The 27,832-nt window shown below is 43.8% G+C and overlaps 12 protein-coding genes across 12 annotated transcripts; 5 read left to right on the top strand and 7 right to left on the bottom strand.

Moving 5' to 3' along the window:
• Positions 1–191: 191 nt before the first annotated feature.
• L203_106111 (uncharacterized protein) lies at positions 192–1,585 on the top strand (the record flags this gene model as incomplete). Its single annotated transcript, XM_066215471.1, has 4 exons — positions 192–349; positions 396–538; positions 588–1,477; positions 1,529–1,585. The coding sequence occupies 4 exons, from the start codon at positions 192–194 to the stop codon at positions 1,583–1,585; spliced, it is 1,248 nt and encodes a 415-aa protein (XP_066071568.1).
• Positions 1,586–2,001: 416 nt separating this feature from the next.
• L203_106110 (uncharacterized protein) lies at positions 2,002–4,092 on the bottom strand (the record flags this gene model as incomplete). Its single annotated transcript, XM_066215470.1, has 6 exons — positions 2,002–2,108; positions 2,158–2,392; positions 2,448–3,188; positions 3,239–3,334; positions 3,387–3,903; positions 3,950–4,092. The coding sequence occupies 6 exons, from the start codon at positions 4,090–4,092 to the stop codon at positions 2,002–2,004; spliced, it is 1,839 nt and encodes a 612-aa protein (XP_066071567.1).
• A 287-nt stretch (positions 4,093–4,379) lies between these two features.
• On the bottom strand, positions 4,380–6,002 carry L203_106109 (uncharacterized protein; the record flags this gene model as incomplete). Its single annotated transcript, XM_066215469.1, has 7 exons — positions 4,380–4,517; positions 4,576–4,917; positions 4,973–5,051; positions 5,109–5,397; positions 5,450–5,677; positions 5,722–5,727; positions 5,972–6,002. The coding sequence occupies 7 exons, from the start codon at positions 6,000–6,002 to the stop codon at positions 4,380–4,382; spliced, it is 1,113 nt and encodes a 370-aa protein (XP_066071566.1).
• A 184-nt stretch (positions 6,003–6,186) lies between these two features.
• On the top strand, positions 6,187–9,553 carry L203_106108 (uncharacterized protein; the record flags this gene model as incomplete). The annotated part of the gene is made up of 12 exons (XM_066215468.1): positions 6,187–6,432; positions 6,522–6,555; positions 6,602–6,681; positions 6,745–7,467; positions 7,517–7,916; positions 7,965–8,066; positions 8,118–8,414; positions 8,463–8,553; positions 8,611–8,726; positions 8,776–8,977; positions 9,028–9,160; positions 9,227–9,553. 12 exons carry the CDS (start codon positions 6,187–6,189, stop codon positions 9,551–9,553), a joined length of 2,751 nt encoding a protein of 916 aa, XP_066071565.1.
• Positions 9,554–9,902: 349 nt separating this feature from the next.
• On the top strand, positions 9,903–11,193 carry L203_106107 (uncharacterized protein; the record flags this gene model as incomplete). Its single annotated transcript, XM_066215467.1, has 4 exons — positions 9,903–10,447; positions 10,504–10,599; positions 10,659–10,726; positions 10,781–11,193. The coding sequence occupies 4 exons, from the start codon at positions 9,903–9,905 to the stop codon at positions 11,191–11,193; spliced, it is 1,122 nt and encodes a 373-aa protein (XP_066071564.1).
• Positions 11,194–11,647: 454 nt separating this feature from the next.
• Positions 11,648–13,252, bottom strand: L203_106106 (uncharacterized protein; the record flags this gene model as incomplete). The annotated part of the gene is made up of 7 exons (XM_066215466.1): positions 11,648–11,978; positions 12,026–12,156; positions 12,214–12,364; positions 12,416–12,592; positions 12,640–12,767; positions 12,811–12,889; positions 12,933–13,252. The coding sequence occupies 7 exons, from the start codon at positions 13,250–13,252 to the stop codon at positions 11,648–11,650; spliced, it is 1,317 nt and encodes a 438-aa protein (XP_066071563.1).
• Positions 13,253–14,290: 1,038 nt separating this feature from the next.
• L203_106105 (uncharacterized protein) lies at positions 14,291–15,985 on the top strand (the record flags this gene model as incomplete). The annotated part of the gene is made up of 5 exons (XM_066215465.1): positions 14,291–14,496; positions 14,549–14,721; positions 14,773–15,336; positions 15,386–15,698; positions 15,748–15,985. 5 exons carry the CDS (start codon positions 14,291–14,293, stop codon positions 15,983–15,985), a joined length of 1,494 nt encoding a protein of 497 aa, XP_066071562.1.
• Positions 15,986–16,278: 293 nt separating this feature from the next.
• Positions 16,279–19,722, bottom strand: L203_106104 (uncharacterized protein; the record flags this gene model as incomplete). Its single annotated transcript, XM_066215464.1, has 9 exons — positions 16,279–16,323; positions 16,376–16,436; positions 16,485–16,718; positions 16,769–16,965; positions 17,033–17,965; positions 18,021–18,120; positions 18,168–18,340; positions 18,387–19,378; positions 19,425–19,722. The coding sequence occupies 9 exons, from the start codon at positions 19,720–19,722 to the stop codon at positions 16,279–16,281; spliced, it is 3,033 nt and encodes a 1,010-aa protein (XP_066071561.1).
• Positions 19,723–19,949: 227 nt separating this feature from the next.
• On the top strand, positions 19,950–22,349 carry L203_106103 (uncharacterized protein; the record flags this gene model as incomplete). The annotated part of the gene is made up of 9 exons (XM_066215463.1): positions 19,950–20,101; positions 20,149–20,577; positions 20,639–20,790; positions 20,839–21,129; positions 21,211–21,398; positions 21,446–21,623; positions 21,685–22,047; positions 22,097–22,227; positions 22,278–22,349. The coding sequence occupies 9 exons, from the start codon at positions 19,950–19,952 to the stop codon at positions 22,347–22,349; spliced, it is 1,956 nt and encodes a 651-aa protein (XP_066071560.1).
• Positions 22,350–23,744: 1,395 nt separating this feature from the next.
• L203_106102 (uncharacterized protein) lies at positions 23,745–24,158 on the bottom strand (the record flags this gene model as incomplete). The annotated part of the gene is made up of 4 exons (XM_066215462.1): positions 23,745–23,851; positions 23,908–23,921; positions 23,968–24,044; positions 24,141–24,158. The coding sequence occupies 4 exons, from the start codon at positions 24,156–24,158 to the stop codon at positions 23,745–23,747; spliced, it is 216 nt and encodes a 71-aa protein (XP_066071559.1).
• Positions 24,159–24,637: 479 nt separating this feature from the next.
• L203_106101 (uncharacterized protein) lies at positions 24,638–25,601 on the bottom strand (the record flags this gene model as incomplete). The annotated part of the gene is made up of 4 exons (XM_066215461.1): positions 24,638–24,809; positions 24,866–25,154; positions 25,204–25,366; positions 25,431–25,601. 4 exons carry the CDS (start codon positions 25,599–25,601, stop codon positions 24,638–24,640), a joined length of 795 nt encoding a protein of 264 aa, XP_066071558.1.
• A 337-nt stretch (positions 25,602–25,938) lies between these two features.
• Positions 25,939–27,652, bottom strand: L203_106100 (uncharacterized protein; the record flags this gene model as incomplete). Its single annotated transcript, XM_066215460.1, has 9 exons — positions 25,939–25,959; positions 26,009–26,289; positions 26,341–26,407; positions 26,465–26,516; positions 26,575–26,671; positions 26,734–26,903; positions 26,986–27,088; positions 27,191–27,432; positions 27,492–27,652. 9 exons carry the CDS (start codon positions 27,650–27,652, stop codon positions 25,939–25,941), a joined length of 1,194 nt encoding a protein of 397 aa, XP_066071557.1.
• Positions 27,653–27,832: the final 180 nt, after the last annotated feature.

The raw sequence follows: 27,832 nt of genomic DNA, 5'->3' as shown, positions 1-27,832 counted from the left end.
GAAGAATAAGTGACCAAAAGGCATGGTAGGCACGAGATATCTGGCGGCGATGTCCGCCTCATAGATCTAATCTTCTGGGAGTAATTAAGCTTTCCTAACAGCGGCGATGTCCGCCTTATTTTTTTCTGCGTTATCAAAATTTCTTCAAGTTCTTATTATTTAATCTTATCAAATACCAAGCAAAGAAGACAATGCCTGAGAAACATTTTGAAAGTTTGGATGCCGCTTTGCTTGCTTACCTAGTCAAAAGGGGCTTCAAAAAATCTGCAAGAGCGTTTGAAAAGGAGGCGGAGGTCAAGCTTCTTCAAGGCCAAGCTGATAAGCTGGAGAGTGCTTGGGCTACTATATCGTAAGTAAAGAGCGGCGTGAGAGCCAAACGTTTGATGTGTTTGTAGGAAATCTGAAGACACGTCAAGTAAATTAGGGGATTCTGATAGTGACGATGATTCTGAATCTACTTCTGAATCTGGCTCAGACTCAGACTCAAACTCGAACTCGAATTCTGAATCTGAGAACAAGAAAGCTGCTAAACCTGTTGGTAAGTTGCCATATGCGTAAATAATTAGTATTGATGCTCGTCTTTATAGACCCAACAAAAGTCCCTCTTCCTGAATCTAGCTCTGAATCTGAATCTGACTCTGACTCTGATTCCGGTTCTAGCTCATCCTCTAGCTCAACTAGTTCTTCTAGCTCTTCGAGCAGCTCTTCCTCAACTTTGAAATCCATTGGGAAACCTGGTTTCCTTGATGTTGAAGCAGAGGTCTCAAGTGATGAAGATGTGAGCAGTGACGAGGACGAGGGTGATTCTGAGAACGAAAGCGACTCCTCATCCACTTCGTCATCTTCACGCTCTTCCAAATCTTCTAGCTCTTCCAAATCTTCCAAATCTTCCAAATCCTCCAAATCCTCCAAATCCTCCAAATCCTCCAAATCTTCCAGATCCTCCGCTGCGGATTCCTCGGATTCTTCATCGTCGTCTGCTTCTTCCTCATCATCCAGTGACTCCGAGCCTGAGGAGGCAGAACCCAAGCCAATCATTGGCAAACGAAAAGGTCGATCTCCTTCTACGTCTTCTTCATCTGAGTCGTCTACCGTTGATGATTCATCTGACAAGGCAACAGCTGTCGCTGTTGTTACTACCAAAAAACGCAGATTGGAGGATGGCATTGAAACTGTTACATCAACCACTACTATTACCCCTGTCCATGGTCGCACTAGCGCTCAAAAGAGTGAAACGCCAGCTAGTGCAGCTGCTACGCCATTAGGAAGCAAGGGTCAGAGGGTTCAAGGTCAGAGGTTTGAGAGAATCAAAGCCGAAAACATAACATACCATGACCAGGCTTTGATGGACAATTCGTTTGAGGCTAGAGAACGAGCTGGTGCAAGTACTAATGATTATGGATCGAAAGCTTCAAGGGACTTGATTGTCACTCGTGGTGCGGGTTTTAGAAAAGAAAAAAACAAGAAAAAGCGTGGTGTAAGTTATAGTGTTGTGTAGCTAACGAGACATCACTGATTCTGATTATAGAGTTATGTTGGCGGAGAAATTACTCTTCAAACTCACAGTATCAAGTTTGATGATTAAATACCCACACAAAAGAGTCAAAAGTTTAAAGGGTTAATCGAAGTGGGATAAACCATTTACGTGTTTGTATGATTTTTAGAATGGGTCCTCAGTGTTAGGAAATGAATGAATTTGTCATATTCTTGTTTAACCTAGAAATTTGAGTTTTCTGAACTCTGCTCTTGCTCGCATGTGTATATATCAATTTCACTTGCTGCTTCGTCTTTGTGGATTTTGAACTGTTTTCATTCATGTTTGTGTCACCCTCACCAGCTTGCAACGGCTGCTATAATTTTTGTTTTCCGGTCTGGATAATATTATAGAACATGCATTGGATTTCAAAAATGCGGCAAGTTCTACTAGATCTGTTGTAAAACAGCCTCTCTCTATCCCCTTTGAATGACAACATGCTAAAAGTTTGATGTGATACTACAAATCTATTTTAATTGTAATCCTGCCATGTTGGAGGCAGGGGAACGGGGATAAGAGAGACATGATTCATGAATTACGTTAAGAGCCTTGACAGCATCCTTGTTTTCTATCACTGACAAAATTTGTCAACTTTTGTTTATAAATAACAGTGATAGACTCACCACAGCTGATGTTGATTTCACTAGCACCTTGACTAATCATTTCGATATTGATCATTGCGCTTGCCAAGCTTGTAAACATCATACCTGCACTTCCAATGGCATTCCTCATGTTTCGACCGACAAGAGACAATATGGCCATGTCTTTAGATACAGTGACAGTGCCAATTTTTTCCAAGTCTTTGACAAGGCGGTCAAAACGATTTTGGTTGAGGAAATCTTGCATAGCCATAGATACCTGTTCAGAGATTTAGTTACACGTAGTCATACGAAGGAAGTATAGGTGCACTTACATGAACTTCACTGGTACTAATCAGATCAACGACTACACCTGCTCTATCGAGTGTACCAAAGATCCTAGCCAAGAAACCATGGGAGAGAGTCTTTCGGTTGGAGTGTATGTTGAGGACGATGATAGTATCCTTGATAGTAACAGCAGTCGGCATCCTCTCATCCACGCCCTCGACAATTCTCTCTGCTTTAGGAGCAACAGAATTTAAGCCTCTAGGGAAAGCCTTATCAGGGTAAATGACAGTACCAGGACCGGCGGGGTTCTCGACATTCTTAATCCTAATGGGAATCCTAGCTCGAATAACTTGTTCCATAGTGAAAGGGTGAATGACTTCAGAACCATAGTACGTAAGTTCTGCGGCTTCGTCGGGTGTAATGAAAGGGACAAGACGAGCGGACGCAACCTTACGAGGGTCGGCAGTAAAGATACCATCAACTTCTTTCCATATCTGCAATTCTGCAGCTTTGAGACCGACAGCACAAAGGGCAGCGCACAGATCGGTGTACCCGCGGCCAATTTGGGCAAGGAGAGAGCCAGGGACAGAGCCAAAATAACCTGTGACGACAGGAACTCGTTGACCACATTCTCTCAGCCTTTCGCCCAGTTTGACTGCTAGCTGGGTGTAGAATTCTTGTCCGAGTTGAGAGACCCCTTGATCACCAGAATCAGCCAGTGTATCATCAGTAGAAGACATGGTAGCGTCAACAATATTATCCAATACAACCAACTCAGAATCCACGCCCTAATTAAGACGATCAACAATTTATGAGACCAATTAAAAAAGGGACATACTCTATCTCTGAGAGCGGCTGCAACAATCTTGCAAGCTAACTTTTCGCCAGTGCCGACTATAGAGTCTTGACTTCTCGGGCTAATTTCGTCAATGATCTGCAAAGTCATGGTTAATCTCTCTAGATCCATATATGTTAAGGTATCTTACTTGAGCAGCATACAAAAAGCTTTTCAAGGCATCGCAGTCTCTCTCAATTTCCTCTACGAGTTCATCTCTCAGGGGCCCCTCTTTCAATGAAGCCCTGGCAGCCTCCAAATGACCCTTTCTGATGGTATCGACAGTAGCATAAAAAGCAGGTTCTTGTTGGGTTGGGGTCTCTTGTGCTTGAGTTGTTGGGCTCCGCGGGGGAGATTTGTTGCAGCTACTTTGAAAAGGGCTTGGGCTAACACATCGAGTAGGGGTATCGATCTGAGAAAGGGAAGAAATTGAAGATATCATTGAGGCAGTTTGGTCTTTACTAAAAAAACCAGAACCAACTCGTTTAGGAAAGAATGGTGTGGCACTACCAGACACGGAGCCCGACCGCTCGCTGATAGATGTGTCGGATGACTGCAAGGCTTCTCGGGAAGATTGAAGAAGTAGGTTTGTAGTACCAAGAGCTTTTGTTTGGGATGAGCGAGCAGAACAGACAATAGCGACTCGAGAGCCATCTGCAATGTAAGACCTATCGCCGAGTATGAGATCAGACATAGCATTCAATAGGAACGTACTCTACAATCTGTGTAATATTCTCCAAGCTCTTGCCAACAGATGTGCCGCCGTACTTTTGAATGACCCAAGGGACATTTTCGTCCGCTGAATTTCGCCAAAGCTCTTCTATGGGAGCAAATGTGGATGTAGATGCTGAAGACATGTCCCAATGTCCCTGCTTTGACTTCTTTTAAGCGTCTTTTTGAAACAACTGACAAAGAAAACAAAAGAAAAAGAATACAACTTGACTCGGTCCATCTTATCTAAAAAGTCAGGAAAGTCGAGTCATTTCAATAATCGGATAAGGAGATTAAAGTATCTCCGCTGGGATAAAATGTAATAAAAACAAATACTAAAAATCATTGAAACATCAGTTTCTGAAATTCTGCATGACATGTACATTTATTGCTTGAAGAAATCTACGCCTAGATATTAAAATAGTTTATGGCATTACAGTGAACTTTCAAAGTCCCAGGAAGACTTGAGATTGACCTCAATCAGCTTCTTTGTATCTTCAGAAATGGTACCAAGAGGAAGTCGAGCGATTCCTCCAAGACCTTTCTCAACATAATAGTCGAGGAAATATTTCTAGGCAGCGTATGGTCACTAACCGTTTATAACTTCAGTTTGTCTTAAAGATACTCACTGTGCCTTGAATACCAGCCTTGACGATTATCCAGTCAGCCTCAGCCACCCGATCTTGTAATTCCATTGCCTCGGCGAGCGCTTTAGCGTCTCCTTGAAGTCCGGCTACAGAACAGTCCCAAAGTCGTCGAATGGTCTTTGGAATGACATTTCCGGTGCCAGTAATGACACCGGTATGCCTAGAGAGGAGTGCTGGTAAAGTACTTTCGGAAAAGCCGGGGAGAACTTGAAATTGGCCAGTTGTAGTAGCAGCCTTGAGGGAATCACCTTTTTTGGCGAGGTATTCTGGAGATTGAGTGTAAGCAGCAATTCGATGCCCCTTGCCAATCATAGCACAGGTTAACTACAAAACCAAGTTAACTGTTAGAATCTTGCAGAGACACTGTACGCTTATTCACCTTGACACCAAAGCAGTTGGGGTGGTTGGACAACTCAATGACCTCGTCAGATGTCAGATCGATACCTGCAGCAGCGCCGCTGTGCCATATTTGCTTTAGCCCACAACATGATCCATCAGGAGAGGCAATGACTCACGGGAAGTTGTAGATCATGACAGGAATGGGAGACTCGTCAAACACTTTGATAAAAAAATCCTTGATCGCCTTTCGGTCACGTCCCATGGCAAAAGAGAAATACCCAGGAGTGATGACAATAGAATGGGTAGCGCCAGCTTCAGCTGCTTGCTTGGTGATTTCAATCGTGGTCTTGGCAGAACCAGCACCTGTACCGACAAGAAGAGGCTCGTCGGCAAAACCAGCACAGTCAAGGGCTTTTCGAACGACCATAGTACACTGCTTGCGTTCCTCGGGAGAAAGATGGGATGCTACATTCAGTCCGTATGGTTAGCTAAATCCACGATAAGTCTCAAAACTTACCTTCGCCGTTTGTTCCAAGCAAGACAATGCCCATACCAGCCTTTGCCATTCTAACGGCCTGTTTGGCGAGAGCCTCAAAGTTGATACTCTCATCAGCATTCATTGCAGTCACAAGAGGTACTGATGGACCTCCAGGCCAGAGGCGAGCTTTGGGAGAGCCGTTGGCAGTCATTACAAGGCTATCTTCAAATGTAACGGAGCTGAAAGAGGAGAACCTGGGTTGAACGACTGCTTATAAATAAAGAACTCGAGAAGGCCAGCACGCTACTCACACTCAACTTAACTTTTGGAGATAGAGAATGTAGAAGGGAAGACAAGCGCCTTCGATACCTTCTCCTATTTTGTATGTCCTTTGGCCTTTTTACATACTTCTGCGGCTTGACTTAAATCCTTCGGGCCGTTACCCGGGTTATACCGCTGATCGCCGTGTGCTATAGATATCTTTCTCCGCTTGACAATTTTCAAAAGGAAAAGTGTACGACAAGCTAGCAAAAAAAAACAAGGCGGATACAACAAGCTAACCTTTTATATTTCCAGATTGATAAGGCGCCATTGCATCCCAAGCATTAAATGGTATGACTTAGAGAGTGGTTTGGTACGCTCGGCGGAGCTCGCCGCATTCGGCATCTAATAAGCGGCGTTGTCGGTCCGAATTTACCGATTCAGGTAGATGGTTTGTATCACTACTGCAAATATTTTACCACTTTTTGCTTTTTTCACATCAACTCAAAGCCGACATGGCTCAACATTCTGGAAACTATATATCACCGTCCATGCTCCCACAACCTCCTTCAAAGCTATCTCCTCATCCAAGAGTGGATCTCTACAACGTTCTCGCCTCAACACCCAACCAACAGCTTCCCGTCATTGGTCCTTCGACCGCCGTCAATCCCTCTGCCCAACCCGGCCAGCAGAGCACGACATCCGAAAGTAGAAGGGAAAACCAAGGCTCTAGTCTGCCCAAGCGTGGTTATAGGGCTTGTGTGAGTGTCCGTGATGAGAGCGACTGGCCCAAAACTGGCATGGCCGTATCGGCTACTTTGAAACTACAAACAATGCTCACTACTGGTAGACAAATTGCCGCCTTCGCAAAGCTCGCTGCGATCGTGCGTTACCATTCTCATGAGACGTATGTGGCTGATAACAGAGTAGTCGGGGATGTGAACACGCCATTTCAGCCTCCCTGTTCACGATGTCGAAGGGAGCAGCGTGACTGTATCTTTCTTCCCAGTGTGAGTGCAAAAGTCTCAAAAGTTTCATGTATCAGCTAATCGCGGTCTGCAATTGGGCTGTAGAAACGTCGTCGTCGCGCTTCCGCAACGAATCCAGCTTCAGAAGAAGGATCGTCAAACACTTTGCAACCAGAGATTTATCCAGTACACAGCAAGCAGCTCGCTCAAAACCCATCTGGACCACAGCTCTCTGAAGCCTCGTTCACACAAGCATCTGCCATTGCGGGACCATCCAACCAGTCTGCTTACCATCCTATGACAATGTCAAATGTTTATCAACATAAGGCATCTACAGCATATCTATCTCAAGCCATTCCCTGGCCCGAGACGGTACAGACAGCTCAATCTTTGATATCAAACATACCGACTTTGGACACATACTCGGCCATGCATTCTGTATCCCAGCATCATAATGATACTACTACCCCAGCCTCTATGGGTGACTCATCAACAGCCTCTAATACCGCCCTCTCTCCTAATAATCGGTCTAAAAGACGCAAGACAGGTACAGATGGGAGAAAGCTTGTCAACGCTAGTGTCAATAATGAGATGGAAGCTTTGGAGATTTTGGCAAATGCTGCCACCGATGGCGAGGGAGGGAAGGAAGAAGGTTCAAACAAGCAAATAAGTGGTGATCTTAAGAAAGTGTCTTGGGATGATGTTGAGACAGAAAAAGCGCCAGCTAGGGATGCCAGCGCATTTCATCTAATTAAGCTAGGCATTCTGGATGAAACCGGATTGCATGAGCTTGTTGATGTATATTTCCGGCATTATCATCCCGCACTTGTATGTGATAGAATGTTTCAGTGAGCGAATCCTCGCTGACCATTGACAGCCAATTTTCCAAACAGCACGGATTCCACGGTCAAGGGAACAGCTCTTAAACCTCATATACGATGACAGCTTTCTCCTCATGTGTATCATTGCTGTTGCCTCTCGCCATCCAACCAATGATCGATATAAAGACGTCCATGACAAAACATGGGCCATACTGCGAGACGCTATGAGCGATTATTCCTTTGCGGGCCTACCCGGGTCTGTTGGGTTTGTCGAGGGAGTATTACTGCTTGCAGAACATTTACCTAGAGAGCGTGCAACTCCTCCTAAAGATACAAGTGTCAGCATGCTATCAGGGCCAGGGACACAATATGTGGGTACTGGGATGCATGGCACGGATAATCGAAGAAGCTGGGCCCTCATAGGGCTTGCTATCAGAGCTGCCTACCTCTTAGGCTGTGAGTTTCATCTGCTGTTGATAAAAGTATGACTGAAGACGTATGTAGTGGACCAAATCTCGCTAGAAGTGGACGAAGCTTGTAGGACTCCCGATGTTGAAAGAGCAAGAAGCGTTTGGACCTGGTGCTATCTATATGACCGGACGATAGATGAGTGATATTTTGCTTTCGCAATGCACCAAAGGCTAACTTTGCCATTACGTCTCCGAACAGGTCTAGCGTTTTGGTCAAGAGGTCCCGCGCTGTGTTTCGTCGGATACTCTCATATCTCGCAAACTGGAGAAGCTGCTGCAAGACTTAATTTCCCACTTCAGCTGTCCCAAAGTACTGAGTTGAATGGGGCTGCCCACAACGATTCAGCTTCCTTGATGCAGTCGCTAGTTGAGCTAACTCAAATAATGACAAACGCCCATGATATCTTATATCCAAGTAAACTGAGGACCGAAACGTTGGTGAAGCAAGGAGAGTACTTTCTGTTTTTGGACCATTTTCGACGAGGTACGGTTGTTTCAATGTTTTTGTTGAATGTTGACCAATAGCTGCCAGCTTTGGATAGCTATCAAAGTATCTGGAAACCCAAGAAGTGGTCCAACATAACACTTGAAGATCTAAGCTGGATGACGTACCATTTTGTTAGGTACGTAATTTGTAATATATTAACCGTAAGCCATCAAAGCTAAGATGTGATACGCAGACTCTACATCTCATCTTTTGGCTACTCTGCACATGTAAAACGAGCACAGTGGCGGGCAGACGAGGAAAGCTTGTCGGGTAGAGATGGATCCCGGCAAGTGCAACTGTTCCCTCGCGGTAAGAAGCGTGTCATCTGTAAAAGATGCACATACTAAAATTACCACAGGTTCTGCGACATCTCCCGATGCGTTGTACATCTATGATTCCATTGGTGCTGCCAATGAGGTTTTACACACTTCTCTTCGATTAGCGCAACAAGGCAGCCTGAGATACCTTCCTTCTCGGTACTTGATCAATATCTCCTATGCCGCCGTATTTGCCCTAAAAAGTAGTTATTCAGGAGCAGTGGTGGAAAAGGACCGACAAAGGTCAGTGGTGCAAGTCTTACCCTTTGTAACTAGCGTTAATGCCACAACAGAATACAAGAGCTGGTTGATAATGTTTGCGCTGGTTTGGTATTGGCGTGTCTTGAAAAGGATCACCCTGCAGTGCAGTATGGTCAGATGCTGAGGATGTTGTCAAAGAAACTTGAAGAACTTCATGATACTAACGTACGTTGAGCCATTTTCTTGCTGGACATACCCAAATGACAAGACCTGACAACTCAAACGCAATAGGCCGTACCATCGTGCTTCCCGTCTCCTGAACCTAATCGTGGTCATGACTCAGAGACCGATAGCACGCAAGCGAGAGCAGAGCAGCCGGCTGCATTTGCTTGGTCTATTCCGACAAGTTTTCAAGAAAATAACACTCCACCTTCTACTCTCCAACTTCCTCCTTTTCCCGGCATGTCATTCTTCAGTAATGGCGCTCCAAACCCAGATTTTGTGGCTGGTGGTCACCATCGCGTCTTCGACTATGGGGATACTAATTTTGATTTCGATCTAAAAGGTTTTTGGGACGACTTTACTCTGGGAGAAGGGAGTGGGTTTCCTTTTAAATAATGGCATATCCAAAGAAAACAAAGAAAAAAACGCAATTTGTCTCTTTCAATGGTCATTCCATAAAATATCTGATCGCATATTTAGAAAAGTGCAAAATCCATTGTAAAATACCATTAAGATTATAACCTTTATCTTAATCATGTCAAACTATCATTGAACGTCCTTTGTCATCGTTTCTAATGCATACCATTATGCTATACCTCCTATAGAATAGACATCAAAGGATATCTCATATAAGCTACAAGATCTTCCATAGGCAAGTCACTGTCGATATATGAAACCTTGCTGACATCTCAAAGCTTGTCATTAGTCTCTTTCGGAAAGTTCTTTTGGGCTTAAATCTTGGGAAATGGAGCAGGTGGTCTCTGGTCAATTGAAAACGCAGGAATGCCATGCGACTCCAGCGTCAGGTTCGAACCATGATCAAAAAAATGTACTTGATGGCCAAGACTCAACACTCATGCCATCTGAAGACACTGAATCGCAATACGCTTTTCTTCAAACACCATATTTACCTCCAAGAGAAAACTCCAACTTGAACAAGACTCAATCTGCAAGCACTCTATCATTGAGACATGCAAATACGACCAGCTCATCCACTCCAATGGGATCGTCCTGGCGTTTTGACTCTACCTCAACCCTGTCCAGAGCAACATTTTCAACGAAACCAAGTTCCGATCATCTGCTATTTCCAGCATCCAAGTCCCAGGCGACGTTTTTCTCCAACTTGTTGTACCCTCATGTTCAATTTCCTCATCTACAGTTACCAGCTCATATCCATTTGCCAACACCGGTCATGCCAATCATTCATCTGTTTCTGACAATATCTCATCTTGTCATGTCAGTTTTGATACCGTATCTGCTGGTTAAAAATTTCGTGCAACCTCTGGTACTGTAAGCTCTGTTTTTTTGATGCTGACAAAGCTAGCTGTGGCTGATTAGGATTCTAGTTGGATTATGACAACTGTTGTGGTCATTCTTGAAGTTTTCTATTTGTTACCAGGTATTGTACTGGAGATTATAGGCTTGTGTCGAGGCCAACCTGTGTAAGTGTTTTGAACGTTCTATCGCATAGATTTTTCATGGTGCTGACGCTCAACTGCAGTGACTCTGCTTGGCTTCAGTCAGGTTTGCACCTCACCGTTATGAGCTTTTTGGTCATAACACATGCCAGTAAGTATTAAAACATACTTATTAACAACTCGACAACTAACGTGTCTCTTATAGTGACAGTGATTCTGTTGGCTGCATCGACACAAATTCCATCATGTTCGTCGGCGCTGTTGTACAAGACTCCTACTGTTGTGAATTTCGAGTCCCATCTTCGTTGGTCTACTTGCAAAGTTCTTCCAAAAATCATAACTCTGGCAATGACAGACACGGTGGTTTTAATATTGAAAGTCGTTGTGACTGGAGGCGTTGTGTGGTTGGATTATTGGATGCAAGGTCGAGAGATTGATGAACAATACAGGAAGGGAGAGCTAATTTTGGCAGACGCCGAAGGGAACCCAATGAGTATTAGGATGATAAAGAAACGACAAAGGAAAAGACGGTGGATGACGGGTACGGGAAGGCTCTTGTGGGATGTGGAAGGGGTAATGCTACGTAGAAAAGTTCAGCGTAGAGAGCAATCTAGTTGACGGTAGTATTAATAGTATATTCGTTCTAGATGGAGATACAACGCGTATTTTCCTAGTGGTTTCTACTTTATTATGAGGTAGCATCGACAATGATTTGGTTTTCAACTTGGAGGTTGAATAAAGTCGTTTTCACGATACCCAGTTTATGTGTTTCTTATTCTCAGGACCATGTATAATACTGTGAAAAGGGAAAATGTCCTTTTGCTGCCAGTTGCTATGTTTTTCTTGGAAATCGGAGTAAACATTGAAACAGTATAGAAGACGAGTGCTCTGTAAGGCTGGCAAAGAGAAACGTTGGGATTGTGCTGTAGTATCAATAAATGTTGTAGATACCTTGGATGCTCAGAATGCTCACTCCTTCTCTACGCCTACAACACTTACAAGTTTGAGCAATCTTCGCAAGCCAATATACATTCCGTGTGGCTCGTATTTTCGACAAACGCCCATCAAACCTCTACCATTCTCTGAGCATGCCATCATCACCTCGGAAAAGTGGGTTGATCCAAGGATCCGATCTGGCAGCCTCGGCAGCCTCCTTTCTTATCAATTCCTCATCCAAGTCAATACCAAGACCAGGGCCAGTGAGGAGGCCGACTGATCCTTTCTCAACCTTGAACACTTCAGGATTACGCATATAAGTGAAGAGATCCGCGCCAATGTTGTAATGCATCTTCCAGGACATTTCGCAAACGACAAAATTTGGTGTAGAGAATCCGATATGAAGGGAAGCTGCAAATGCAAGAGGACCAAGGGGACAATGAGGAGCCACTCCGACATCGTATGCCCTAAAATAGTCAGCTTTTGATTTTGTATAATATATCGGATGACGTACTCGGCCATAATGGCAATCTTCTTGGTCTCTGATATACCTCCAGCGTGGGCAATGTCGGGTTGAATGATGTCAATGCAGCCAGCTTCCAAGTATGGCCTCACATCCAACCGGGTAAACAATCTTTCGCCAAGCTGGCACCTTGATCAGCAAGAGCTCATAATATGCAATACTGATATAATTAAACTTACAGCGATGGGAATGTTGGTTTTGTTATAGAGATCTTTGAGCTCGTTGACGTGACCAGGAAGGAGAGGTTCCTCGATGAACAGGGGTCTATGTGGCTCAAGACCAGCTGCGAGCTGCTTGGCCATTCCTTTGTGCACTCGTCCGTGGAAATCGCTGAATTTATCAGCATCGAGCTGGTGACTTTCATATGCGTGCCACACTTACAGACCTACATCTATTCCAACAGCCTTTACCTCGGCAAGCCTCTGTATAGTGTCATCCAGCGCATGAGGCGAGTCCAACCAGTTGAGTGATTCTGTAGCATTCATCTTCACTCGAGTGAAACCTTGCTCCTTACGGACCTTGGCTTGCTCAACGACATCCGAAGGTCGGTCGCCACCTCTGTTGTATCGTTTAGCATAGTTGAAAGTGGGTTGAGTGATACATACACCCAGCCATAGACATCACATCGCTCGCGAACCTTGCCTCCAAGCAATTCCCAGACAGGAATACCAAGCACTTTTCCTTTTATGTCCCAAAGGGCAATGTCAACTCCACTCATAGCAGACATGAGCACCTATGATGATCAGAATACAAACAGCTTTTTCGGCTTGGCTCACCTCTCCGCCCCTGTAGAAACGATGACGGTAAAGATAAGTGTAGATTTCCTCAATGTTCATGGCGTCCCAGCCGACCAACCTATCTCACAATCAGCAACTTGAGACTTTTTCAAGCTACTGACCTTCTGGCAATATCCTGCAAACTCCCCTGAACGGCCTCTGTATGGCCTTCAAGGGTTCCCTCTCCCCATCCAACCACACCTCCCTCTGTCTCAACACGGACAAATAACCATCGCGGACGGACATAAAAGCTTTCGATTTTTTTAATCCTGGTAGACCCAGCCTGAAAGGCGCTTGGATGAGGCTGCACTACCATAGGTCGTTGAATGCCCTTGTTGTATTTGACTGCAAGCTCAGAAGGCGGCAGATAAACTGCCTCCCGAGTGGAATTCAAGGTTGCTTCGGTAGTGGCACCAAGTGGCTGGGGAGCGTTAGCAGACATGATTGAAAACCCTTGTAAAAATCAATATGTCGAAAAGATATTGGACATGATTGAAAAGATGCAAATTCAAAAAGCCAGTTATAAATCTTCTTTGAAACAGTCTGCCAAAGATTCGGACCGGCAAGTCATGTTCAGTAGACGGTAACTCACGGCTTGTGATTCTTTTTATGCCACATCATGAATTGATACGCAATGATACAATATCTATCAAAATACATCAAGTCTTTTCATTCTGTCTAGTTAATATAAATATTTTTATAATCAATTTTCATATACATCGACTGGGTTTATAGCCATTTCAACATTCTTTTTGCAAGGTGTGGCCCTTTCCCCTGTAACTCATCTCCAGCTTTTCTCTCTGTACAGTAATCTTTGCGTTTCGGAAGGTCGCTAAGCTAATCAGACAAATCATCCAGAAAACTACATTCACTCTTCTCATTTCCCGTGGTTCTCTGCCACACCCAGTCGTGTCTTTCCTTGCTCTTGTTCCACTACACAACCAGAACTCGGCTTAGAAAGGATAGCATCACCTGTTGCCATTTTTCTCCTAGGGGATTTGATACTAGTCATGACAGAAGCTGAAAGAATTTGGCCGGTATAACTGCCGTGATATACCGATAACTACCACAATTTACCGTCATATGCCGTAACTGCAAGAATGCTCAAATTGGGCCCTAGCCCGAATTTTCGACCCACAACGCTACCAATGTAACCTATTTCATCTCAAATTAGGCCTAATGGCTCAGAAATATAAATGCAATACATCCCAAAATCATACTTTGGCTTATGTTTTTCCCTTCAACCCGGGCACAACTTGTCAATTATTCCTGTATTCCCTTTGGTGGCCCCAGAGGCCCCGGGATTATCCCATGTATGTGTGTGGGATGAGCGGCGAGCAGAACCGGAGAGCCGAAGCATGAGGACGAGGTATAAGATGCAGGCAATCGCTCACTAATGGCCTATTGCATTTTGGATTATACATACAACCCCTGCCATCTCAAGTATCGTACCAGACTTCAAAGTCTTTTCAGCCTCAAGATGTCGATTAAAGAAAAGACGAGTCATGAAGAGATTGAGAAGGTTTCCGTTAAACATTTAGATGATGGAATTGACCGACATCTCGCAGTTAGCCTTCCCGAGTCTCTCATGGGTCTCAAAGATGAAGAGATTCGAAAAATTGACAAGAGGGCAACTTACAAACTGGATGTCTTGTTGATACCGGTGCTGATGGTTTTATATATCCTGTGGGTGAAACCGATGTCTACTTGCTTTTAGGTTGCTGAATGAAAGCTATAGCAACTATCTTGATCGACAAAATATCTCTTCAGCAAAGATTGCGGGTATCATGACAGACCTTGGTCTTAAAACAACTCAATACAATACATGTGTTGCTGTTCTTTTTGCTGGCTATGTTTCATTGCAGGTTTTTTCCAATATCTTTGCCTCAAAGATTCAGTACCCTGGTATATGTAAGTGATATCTATGGCTAGTAAGGTTGTTTGCTCACTCGGTTGACGCAGACATTTGCATCATGTGTGCTGTTTGGGGTGTCATCTCTTCTTGCACTGGGACTGTCAAATCGTATGCGGGTCTTGCGGTTTGTAGGACCTTTCTTGGATTTGCTGAAGCCTCCTTCTTCCCCGGAGCTCTCTTTACACTCACACAATTTTACACAAAAGAGCAAATGGCCCTACGTACGGCCATTTTGTACTGCGGGTCCCAAATCGGTAACGCTTTTGGTGGTCTTTTCGCCCTCGCCATCTTGGAACTTGATGGTGCGCATGGGCTTGAGGGTTGGAGATGGCTCTTTATAGTAGAAGGAGCCATGACGGTCGGCCTTGCCATCATATTTGCTACATTCATCCCCAATAAACCTTCAACTATGCGATGGATCAACCAACAGGAGAGGGATCAGCTTCAATACCGACTAGAGGTTGACAGAGCTTCCAAGGACGCTACAGATGAAGTGACTGCATGGCAGGCATTTAAGATGGCTGCCTGCGATCCCAAAACATGGTTACTTTGTGCGGTGTTGTATTGTAACTACATCGCTGCGTCTGTTACCAACTTTTTCCCCGTTGTCGGTGAGTTGAAACTCGGTTTCACCTTTGGGAATTTTCTGACCAGTTCTAGTGTCTGGTCTTGGTTTCAACCGAACTGTCACGCTTGCCATCACTTGCCCTCCCTATATCCTTTGCTGTTTCTCTATTATTCTCATTGGATGGCATTCCGACAAAAAGAACGAGAGAACTCTTCATATCATCTGTCCGTTTTTCATTACCATTATCGCTAATGTTATCGCTATTTCTACCACCAAAGTCGCTCCTAGATATCTTGCCATGTGTCTCTTGCCGGCGTCTTTCTACGGGGCATCATGTTGTATATTGTCTTGGGTTAGTTCTTCAATAACGGGTCCTGCCGTCAAGAGAGCCATAGCGATTGCAATGTAAGCATTACTCTTTTGGCGATGGCTTCGTGACTCATTCAAATCCTAGCATCAATGCTACATGCAACACGCCAAACATTTGGACATCATATCTTTACTACGACGCTCCTCGTTACCTTGCAGCATTCGGCGTTGATCTTGCAGCCAGCATTTTGACTGTCGCGTTTGCTGCCCTGACGTACCTCTATCTTCGTCGTCAGAATGCTAAGATTGAACGAGGAGATCCCATACCTGCTTCTGGTCCGACGGCGGTTCAAATCGAAGGCGGATTCAAGTATCAACTGTAGAGAGAAGATTGAATATCTTTCCAATCTGTCGGGTGTTAAAGGATGTAGTTCGTTTAATTCCGGTACTTCTTACTTTGCTATGCTAGTGTAGCATTTTTACCTTTGTTGCTATGCTTAAATCAATGTTAGCGTATTCATATCTGCCATAATGAAATTGACTCTGTTGGAGTATCAAATCGAGACTTGGATTGATCATTAACATACATAACAATATCACCTTTATGTATTTACCATACGCATAAAACGCGAAAGATTATCAAAGTCCTTGTTTATTAAGCTCGTGTCATGTCGTACTACATGATTACACAGTCTTCTCTAACAGACAAAGAGTACATGGCCTAAATACAATTTATTACATTGTTCACCCGGCCCTTGAAAATAAAGACATACCTTGTCAACAGTCTTTTCAATCTTCTTCCAATCGGCTCTCCGTTGAATAAATTCGTACAGACTATACCCAGTTACAATCTGTTTTCTCTTTGGTCCTATTGTTACTTACTCTTCGGGTGTAAACGTTCCTCCATATCTCGTCACATCGCGAACGATTTGTGCCAAATCCTTTGCGTCTTCTACAATATAAACATGTCCCAACATCTTGAGATTCGAAAAATCATCTGTTATCCGTTGTTGTTTTAGAGAAGCAACAAAAGTGTAATAGGTGTTGAGATCTGCAATAACATGAAACCCCCCTTCCAGAGATATGATTTGACGCTTGATATGCCTTTGAATGATCCTACTTAGACATCAGCTTTTGGTAATGTATGTCACATAAAGAGGACTGACCCTTCGAGACGAATCCCTACCTCCTGGTAAAAAACTTCGAGTACTTCTTTGGAAGTACTGCCTTTCAACAGGTTACAGTGCATTTCAAGACACCTAATGGCCTCTTTACATCCTTCTGTTGGGCCTAGCTCAAGTGAAGTGCCATGCTCGGGATAGTACTCTCGTGGACCTGTCTTAACTTGGATGATATGTTCCACCTAACTCAAAATTCGTCAGCAATCAAGTGTAATCATATAAGCCTGATCTTTCAAATTGAGAACCCACCTGGTTCATCAATACCTCGATACCCGCATTTAGCCCAGCTGCAACCGCATCATCCAATACGCTTTCGAATCTCTTTTTTTCTCTCATGACCGAATTCAGAAAATCAGTCTTATCTACATATGGTGACAGCTCTTTATCGAAATAAACTTGAATCATAGACTGAATGGTATCACCAACGTGAACGAGCTCAAAAAATTGTAAAAGAGGTGCAACTGAGGTAGTCTCGGAATGTTCGGCTGGTTTGTAAGTGCTCATTTGGTTGGTCGCTATCCTAAAACCAGGCGCAATATGCCGATCTCCAACAGCTTTCAACAAAAAGATAAAAATTTCTTCAATTGCTTCTTTCACGTTTTGTCCGGTCTTGCCAGGATATTTTACAAAGGTCTCTGCGCGTTTAAGGGAATCGCGATCAATCTGAATAAGTTCGAGAGCGGTGTTGAGTGATACAAGAAGCTGTAGACGATCAAAAGATTGATCTGCTGTCGGCTTGGCCTGGGCAGGGGGAGTTGCCCGCAACGTTGATTGTGAAGAGACTTCAGAGTCGTTGATCTGAGAAGGGGGATTTTGATTAAAGTCGTCTACACTTGCTTTCTCTTTTTCATCTAATTCTGAGGCGATAGCTTTCTCAGAGTTTTCGCTCATATCCTCAATTTCAAAAACAATTCCTTCCTCATTCTTCTTCTGTACCACTTGCCCTCTACCAGTCCATTTCCCTGGATTTAACATTGCTAAACCACTAACTGCCTGTGAACCGCCAGTGACAATTGCATTTACGCCAAAAGTCACTGTACGAGGCACAATAGTAACAGGCAGAAGAAGAGCATCCTTAAAGGATGCAAGGACGTTACGTTTGACTTGATCTGGGTTGGAAGAAGTAAGAAAAGCTGGCATATGTGATGAGCGAGTACGACTAGTAAGATCCGTACTCTCTAGCTGGATGTATGTGAGCAATTCCAATTAATCTCAAGCAGACTAAATGGGGTCTTACTCGTTGCTCCCAAGCACGACACAAGTCCTCAAGATGCTGCCTGATCCATTCTGTCTCATCCTCAAGATAATCGTCAAGGTGTTCCTCAAACATTCGAAACCTACAACGGCTTTAGCTTGATAAATGAAGAAAAAGAAGTAAGTCTACACAGAATCTTCTACCTGTTCTTGTTTGATTGCAGTTTGCTCATTTCCATGAACTTCCATGACTACGTCAACCAATCTCCATGCTTGAACAAAGGTAGCAGCAGTCGCGCGAAGAAACAAGTCCTGTGATACTGCACGCGCCTGGGTGAGGAGGGGATAGATATACTCGCCAATCTGCACTGGTGAGCATCCTATAATCCTAAACGAAGTAAAAACTGACCACCTCGCTCGACAATCTATCACAAAAAGAAAGTGTCACACGGGCGGTGGAAGGGAAAACACGGACGGCAGTTTCAGCATTCAGTCGGAATGCTTCCAATACATGGCTTATGAACGCATCCATAGGCGTAAAATCCAATTCCTGAGTTAAAGTTCCGGAGTGTGTTTGCGCCTTGATAATGTTCTCCCCTGGATCCCACCTTGCAGTATCATAAAACACTTCTCGCTTCTCTACCCATACTCTGCCTAATTCCCATCTTTCTCGCTGACCACCTCCAGCCTCCCACACCTTCCAACTACTTTCAGCGGCCAAACGCATGGCTTCTTCGTCGGATTTTCCATCTGCAGCTTCAAAAGCTACAAGACAAGAAGAATCAAAGCGATCGCATGCAGCCAACAGCGCTTGGCGCAAGAAACCCCAATCACGTAAAGGTTGGATCAAGGGGGACAAGAAGTGAAGAAGGGAGAGGAGGACGGAAGACTGGTATGGAAGTGTCAGAGAAAGGCCGGTCGCAGCTGAGGGAGGGAAAAGTAAAGAGATAGTTGAGCTAGGAGAGGGCGAATTACGAAGATGCAAACATAGTGGCTTCTTAGAAATATGGTGTGACTTGTAGGCACAATAATATGGGCCAATATTGTGTGACGGCAAAATTGACTGGTAGTCAGTCGTAGAAGGTGTCAAGGCAAAGAATCCTGTAGTTCGTGGCGTTATTCCACTTCCGATTGGTCGCGAAGGCAATGGTAAATCGCCAAAATCTAAAAGACTGATTTCATTGCTGTTGGTTATTTGTTCAGCTTTCGCACCATTGAGACCCCCATACGGTCTGGCTGTTTCAAAACCTTCAAAATCAACATCCTCAAAAATGTCATTGCCTTGCCCGAAATCTCCAAATTCGTCATCAACCATAGGTGGTTTTTTATTTGGTAATGATTTTGCAAGAGGCGATATGCCTGATTTGAGTGGTGAATCCTTTTTGGGAGAAAGCACTGGGACTATCATTGTGATAAGTACTCTGATAATTAAAAAATTCAAGCTCACTGTTAGATTCTGGCGTCAATCCCAATAATTTGCACCTCCATTCCCATCCTCTTTCATCTTTGACCAACCCGGCAAATGATTTACTTGCTCTTGCCACATTTGGTAGATCAGGAATAGCAAGGAGCTGTATAATTCTTAAAAGTATATCTTCTGGCCATTTCCCAATAATCGGTCGTGATGCGCCGGAGCTGCTAGCAGTGGGCTTGGAAGGCTTAAGGACAGCAGCAAAACGTGTGGACAGCCCATTAGTAGAAGGTCCTCCTGGCTTGGATGGGGCTATAGGCGCCCACTTATCCATTATATGCCGTCTTATCCAGCTGTTATGTTTAGCTACCTCTTATTTTATTCTTGTTCTTTGAGTGAATTTTGTCAAAAGACAACTCAAGTACTCAATTGAAATCACTTCAATATAACCTCAGTCACGTGATTGAGGAACGAGGACGGACATGGAAGAAACATCCGTCTAGTACGTTTTATTGCTGTAACTTGACTTTACATCTATTATCATCTTCAAATACAGACAAGATGGTTTCTCTTCGACGTCCATCCGCTTCTATTCCCAAGGGAGTTCATTCAAGTCAGATACAGAATGGTCCGCGACCACCCTTGCCTGAAGGTAATGCTCATAAAAGAAAGTCTAAAGTTGGTGACAAGATTAAGAAACGCATGAGCATGCGGTACGCAACACCTAGCATATGCGCGAATTGTGCTAATGAGCTTAAAGATATGTAGGGAATGAGCTATTTTCCACGGCGCCTCCGTTCCCTGGACAAACAGAATTCCTCAGCGTCGATCCTTACGGCGGTATTGACTCAGTTTCAGTCGGGAAAGACACTGGCGAAACCCTCTACGGCCAATATGATTCATTGGAGCATAACAACGCCATTTTCAATAAGAGCGCTTATCCCAACCAGCCTATCGAAGATAGGGACCACTTAGCCGATGAAGCAATCAGGAAAAGGGGAACAACTGGTGCCACGGAGACGGAGGAGTGGGATTTACAAGAACTTCGAGACGAGAAATTGGATGTGCACGCTTACGTCAAGAAGGTATTGACTGGAGCAGATGAAGGTGAAAAGAAGAGATTTAAGGCTGCATTACTGAAAGAGAAACAATCCAACCAAAAAGAATTGCAACAGACTGTATTCAAGCAGTAGGTTTTTTTGCTGCATTGTAGGGCAAAGCCATACGTTGAGTTCGTTAATCTTGAACAGTTATGCCGAGTTTGTCACAATCTCCAAAGAAATTTCAACGCTCGAAAATGACATGCTTGAACTCAAAGAACTCTTGGGGCAATGGAAAGATCTTCCTCAGCTCATGGGTATGGAGGACACCTTGGCGCCGACTTTGGATAAGGATGGCAATCGTAAGAGCTTTATCATTTTATTTTTAAATAATATTTACTCTGAGATAGTTCAACGTCGACGTACTACTCGAAATTCAATCATTGATCTTCAAAACCTATATCGAAATCAGCTGACACAGCTCTGGTCAATCGTTGAAGGATCTCAAAAATATTTGCCCGTCGTCACAGGGCGTCATCTTGTCCATGAAGCACATAATTTTGTTGAGCTCAATGCAGCTACTTATAGACCCAAACAGAATGTTTCGCTTTATGTCTTGAGCGATGCATTCATGATAGCGAGCAAGAGACATAGGAAAGGAGAGGGAGGGGAAAGAGGGAAGATGGTGGCCGAAAGATGCTGTAATTTCTCAGATGTGTCTATAGGCGACATCAAGGATGCTGGTAAGTTACTTATGACAAGCTCAAATTAATTGGTTCTAGGTGAACTTGTGAACGCGATCAAGATCACCAGAGGAAAAGAATACTGGTATTATAGAGCATCCAAACCAGAAGACAAGAGAGTTCTCCTTGGTGCGTTCAAGCAAGTATCCCAAGAATTGAACGAGAAAAAAAGAAAAGATAATGAAAAAGAACAAGAGAGAAGGAAAACGATGTGGCTAGGAAGTGACGTAAGTACGAAGCTGTTGCAGCCTTTGTGGCTTATGCATTGGTTTAGAAAACCACCGGCAATGACGGCTTATCTGCCTTGGGGAGCCCAGGGAGACCATTATCCACTATCGGGCTATCGATGATAGACTCAAAAGATCTCAGGTGGATTGATGAATATGGTGATGAACTCACCATGTCTATTGCTACAAGAGACTGGGAAGAAGCGGTTAGATTAGTAGAAAAAGGTACTGGTTCCCTTATATCTTTGAAAAAATGAACAGTTGACATATATCACGTGTTTTGCAGGACAAGCCCTCTTGAAATCTGTTGAAAACACACCAACAGCTCACAAATTATTGTCTGATCGTCTTACAGAACTATCACTGCCACTTATCGCCCAGCTTTCGCATGATCTTTCCTCTCCCTCTCTCCGAAAATCCTCTTCAGCACGTTTAATACATCTCTTTGTCCGCCTCAATCAATCTGATCTTGCTCGAGATACGTTTTTGAACGGTAGACGAGAGGTCATGTTGAAGCGAGTAAGAGGTATCAAATGCGACGGAGAGGTCAGCATGTACGTGAATGAATTGGCCGTGGTCTGTTTTACAGTGATTAAGCACACGAGCGAATGGTATATGAATGCATTCAAAGAAGCGCGAATGGCATCTGGTAATTACCTTTAATTTTTAAAAACTAGAACTAATCAAATGATGTGTAGGATTCGTCACCTGGGCAAAAGAGCAAATAGAAACTTTTGCGGACCTGTGGAGGCGTCAAGTCAATACTTCTAATGTTGAACAAGAAGTCATTGATGAATGCTTGCACGTCACTGTCACGCAAAATCGCAAGGTTTGTGCCCTGAATCGCGTTTTCGATTTCTCATCTGATCCAACCCACAGCTGCTTCGAGACGCAGGACTTGATTTTACCTTTCTTTTTTCTACCCTCCTGCATACCGATAATAACGAATAGTTTTCTTAGGCTCAATTCAAAACATTTGTGTGTTTCTGGGATATCTCTCTGTATGAGAACGCTGTTAATGACTTTGTATCAAATAACAATTACTTGTTGAATTACAAGGTGTGATGACACGGTGCTGTACACCTATTGGTTGTTCAAAAATGACCAAGTATCGTGCACTTTATTAACGCATTATATGTTCTCTAATGCTGAGCAATTTCAACGCTATTCGCTACGGATTTTGTCGATTTGAAAGTTGCGGTATACGGAGACTCATTTTTTCTAGATATTACATTCCGCCAGCCCGTATCCGTTCACGACTTCAGAATCATAATAGCTCAACCTCCCATATAGCCCCAACAAAGTAGTAGCACAATACGATCGTTTGGCATGTTGGCTAGGAAGCTCCCAGAGCGGAACACACTCTAAGACCGGATATGGAATGCCACCCGTCGGACCGCCTTCTGCATAGTAGTTACCATCGTTAAAGACTACCACCGCTGGCAGGGACAATATCTGACCGCCTGTGTTTTTATCCCCAGTGCATCTGCCCTATACACAAGGCCTATGATCAAAGATATCTAACATAGGTAGATGCTTTTTCCATTGCAATATCCCGGCGAGTCGCCATATTCTATCGACCAAGACAGCTAGCCTATCGAATGCGGTAGATATAAATATGGCAGTCTCTGATATGCCTCCCTTTGACGAGATTGGGATTGGGTTTCTTAACGAAAAACCAGCCCCTCAGTGACTCTACGAATGACTGCCTCGATAATCAGGAAAATATCCATCACTCAGCTTGGCCGCGCATACCACCTCCGCCATGCTGTCAAGTCTTACAAGTATGTCGACGGACTTGTGCCGTCCAGATCCGTTGGCTACATGGTCGGCGTCACTTTTGGACTCTGGGTGATATGTGAAGACATGAGCTGGAAAAGCTGCATAGCAACAGCCCCACCAAGGCTGGGCTCAACACTGCCATGTCATTTATCCTAACCTGATTCAAGAGGCGTATATGGGTATCTATGCTGGCATTGGAGCGGTTCTTAGCGTACAAGCCTCTTGGGCATCCTCGTGTCAGTTATATTGGTTTTGTAGACGAGGGAGATGTAAAGAAAATGGGACTCGACACGAAGGATGTTGTGTCAGATGGTTTGGATTTTACTGATACCATGGATAGCCAAGTCAACGTCGTCTTATTATACCCCAAGGCGCTTTTCTGTTTAGTGGTTCTGTTTGCGAAAATATCGACCCCTCGGACACCGAGTCAGATGCCCAGTTGAATGATATGTTCGAATTGATTCACGACTCTTCCGATTCAGTCTGCGAACGTACAGATTAGACGCTATTGTGGCCAGCAAAGGATTAAGCTTAGGTGCTGGAAAAAAGGCAGCTCCGTAAGTGTCAAGACGTAGGAGAGAAACCCGATTGCAATCTGATTGCTTTGGCGAGGATTTGGATACGAAAATCCAAAATTTTACTCTTGGACGAGACAACTTCCTCTATGAGATCTGATACATACGTACCATGTGTCGTTAATGTATACTAGGGAAAAGATTGAACTGACCTGTTGCATCATTGCTGCCACTCGTTATCAGTTTCCGTGTATTGACACATTCAAAGCCACAGTAGTATCATCCTTGGTGCTAGAGGCGTACTCATGGTAGATGACGCCTCCGCACGGAGCAACTCTGTGTAATAAGGCTGGAATACCTCATGTCAGCTCAGCATCTACTACTGAAGTGGCTAATCTAAGATGCGCTCCTGAGATAACGATGCGCAGTATATTCACAAACTCACCTGTGATGCTCGCGACATAGCCCACTATACAGTGCTTGTTTAGAGATCCACCTCTTGAGATCTTCTTACCACCTCAGTCATCTAAGCAACTCGCTTTGAGAAACTTTGAATCAAAGTGTGCTTTATCGCCATACCGACTCCACTCATACTGCTATCTCGATGGTGCTCCGGACATGAAACCAGCTGTTCAGCCTTGGCATGGATTCGAGTATGGGTCAGTGTATTACACCACATACAACGTGTGACAACGATTGAGCACATGAGCAACACGCTCATCTACCTGATAGCGCACGCAAGTTGCTGCATAATGGATGTCAGATGAGATCAACCAAGGCATCGATACGTCTGGTCAGCCATTACGGCGGGTTGTATGGCTTAAAGAACGGATGTTCTTCCAAAAAACAACAGACGATAAGCTGATAATTTTTGCTGCCCTTGTTTCTTTGTACCCGTATACATGGCACATTTTGAGGCATATAAACTTCATTCAAAACATTTCACCCATTGATACTCAACCTTCCCTTTGCTCTCTTGGTTTTTGTATCCCCATTGGAGGATTTTGGTTTGTTTTTGCTCGCAGCACCTGCTGGTGAAGGGCCCATCCGGGCCATTAAGCTGGCGCCTGATGATTTGTTTATTTTAGAAACAGGCTTTTGCTTCTTGGTATTACTATCACCATAGTCAGTTTTTCAACTTATAAATTTACAGAAATGCACTAGACTTACATCTGCCCCTTTCCATTTCCAGGCCCACCCTCTATCCTCTTCAATAAAGCCAAACCTGGCGCCTTTTCTATACCCTTTGCTTTGCTATTTGATGCAGCTCTGTTTCCTACGAGTCCTTGAGCTTGATGTTTCGGTTGTTGAGGAGCTCTGGATCGAGGTTCTATCTGATCTTTAAAACCACGAGGCTCACGTCCATTGGTCTCCGTTTGGACTGCTAACTGTTGGAAATTGCTTTGGAATGGTAAAGACACATATGAAGGAAGAACGTGGTGCACCTGTAATACGTAGGCTGGTCTTCATTAGACTTATTCTTAATAAAATACAAAAGCAGGACCCACTACCATCAAGATTTTGACCAGAATATTGGGCCCTTATCTTTTCTGCATCCTCACTGCTTCCAACATAGACAAGCATAACTCCTTGAAACTCTCCAGAGCCGTCATGTAAAGATGTAACAGATGTAGTTAGAGGCGATAGATGAAGGTCGGAAAGAAGCAAATCCTGCGTTACCAGAATACATTCAGTTCTTTGTACTTGAGATATTGCAGAAATACACTCAACTCACGCGTAGATCGCTGGCAGTGATATCGTTGGGTAATCCGGCAAAAAGAACGCGATGAGGTTCTCTCAAGGACTCCTTGCTCGAGGCTGGCAATGGTGTTGGTGTAAATGGGTGATTGTAGCTTGAGGTTCGATTTGTAGGACGCTGTTGTTGATGACTATTATGAGACGACATGGCTAGTAGATTGTCAGCTGTAGATGTATATCTACTTGATAAAAGCGAAAAATATGTAGAAAGTTGTTGGGACGTGAATTAGAATTATTAAGGACAAAACGTGAATAACGGAATCAAATGAATCAACTATTATTGAAATGAAAAGGTGAAATATTAATACTTGTCAGAATCATAGGTTAATCTCAACATTCTACATATAATAGTGAATAGGTTCCTAAAATGAAAAAAAAAAGCTTTCTAATTAAAACAGAGAAATGAATGCCAAGTCCCCATAACATAGACAGACCAGCTAAAAAGCAGGCAAATCACTGGTATCCCGTTAACAAAATCTCTTCAATCATACTTTTTTGCGATGTTCCTGTTGAAGACAGTAAGCAAAAGTTCTTTCAGTTACACGATAAACGCACCGGCTCATGAGAAATTTCGTGATCTACATGTACAAAGCACCTATCCACATCTTTGAGTTTCTCAATCTGATCTTGTAAATCTTGAGCGATATCATGTGCCTCCCAGAGAGGCATCTCGGGAGGCAGAACAATGTCAATTTCAACAAAGTATTGAGGGCCAGAGTGATATGCCCGCACTGTATCGATTGAGGTGATGCGAGATGAAAATGTCATGGCTTTGTAGGTGATAAAATTGATAAAGTCTGGTGGAGCGGCGATGCCAGCAAGAAAGGTAAATTGTTCTGGAAAAAAAAGTCAGGATAATCCACTTGGTGTCTGGCTGTAGCATTTACCATAGACGGTTCTTGTCCAAACGATAATAAGAGTGGTCGCTATTAATGTGGCACCCAATGGATCAATCTATCTGTCTTTAGCAGCAGGCTTTTATTATTATAATGATTCAGTAATGTCACTTACCCACCACTTGAGCTTGGCGCCACCCGCAGAGGTGAGAATACCGAAACCGTTGCTATCAACAATCTCAGCATTCGCGCACATTAATATAAATCGGTTAATGGGTAACGTACGTTAGAAGATCATTCCTGTGGTCCTCCCACAAGACTTGTACTTGAGAAGAAGAGCCTCGAACTGCAAAACAGTACAAGAAGAGCCCGAGCTTGACAACTAATCGCCCTCATGTCAATGATTCTATTACCTGAAAGCAGAGTTGTGAAAAAGGTGCATACCAAATGCGACGCAGACAGAAATAATTGAGGGAAGATGAAACTTGTTGACGTCCTCACCCTTGTGTGTGACAAACTCTTGGATAGACATGACAATAAGGATGACATTGACGCCACCCATGATGAAGCCGTAAACAATATTGCCACTAAATTGGGCAATTAGTGGACGGAAGCTAGATCAGTTCGTCTTCAAGATGTATCTCACACTGCTAGAGGGGTAAGCATGGCGCATTCCATATAAAGATGAGCAGAGACTCGCTTGTTTCAAAACGAGATCCTCGTACAGGCCATTTAGCTTCATTAGCCCTGTCTGAACGGCGGTGGGCAAACCACAGTAGCAAATTCGCAAAAGGATCGACTGGATTTACATGAATTGCCTAGACTGAAAACACAAAAACGCCACCTACAAACTATGTCGATGTGAGCGATGAAGGACAAAAAACCAGCTGGAAAGACTAACCAGCATCGACACAACCTGCGAATAACGATAAACTTCCACTGCTGATAGCAGCGTACAACTGCAAGATGGCCAGGGCACAATTCATCACAAAAGACAAGTTGATTGCTATTTTGACCTTGAGAGCACTGTCTTTTGCATCTTGTTCAGCTTCAGCTGAGTGAGCTGACAATGGTTTGAGAAGTTGGCTGATGCGTTCATTTTGAAATTCATAGAAATTAACCAGCTTGCTTCCTGCTTTCCTCCTACATCACGCCAAGAAGTCTGAGAGATAGACTTTCGTCGCGGTATAAGAAACTCTTACTGACGGAGGCCCTTCAACTCATCTTCACTCATAATTTCACCCCTTAGTAGTAACGGATCCCTCTCACCAGCCTCCTGTCCTACGACTACTGGAATGGAGACAAGCTCCAGGTCATCTTCCTCTTGCGAGAAGACGGGTGATATGATCGTTGTTGCACTCATTGTATCATAAAAGTTATTGATGTAAAAAAAGAAAAACTCGAATTCATAATCCGACTTGTAAAATTGATTCCGACCGATAATGACGTTCTTGGGTTTTCGCTATTGTTTGGTTCCTTCCAAAATAAGGAGTTGCATGAAAAGACAAAGGACAAAAAGCGGCTTCGGGTGCATATATATAAC

The sequence above is a fragment of the Cryptococcus depauperatus genome, chromosome 8, assembly GCF_001720195.1.
Source record: "Cryptococcus depauperatus CBS 7841 chromosome 8, complete sequence".
Classification (NCBI taxonomy): Eukaryota; Fungi; Basidiomycota; class Tremellomycetes; order Tremellales; family Cryptococcaceae; genus Cryptococcus; species Cryptococcus depauperatus.
This window is presented reverse-complemented; position numbering and strand designations above follow the sequence as displayed.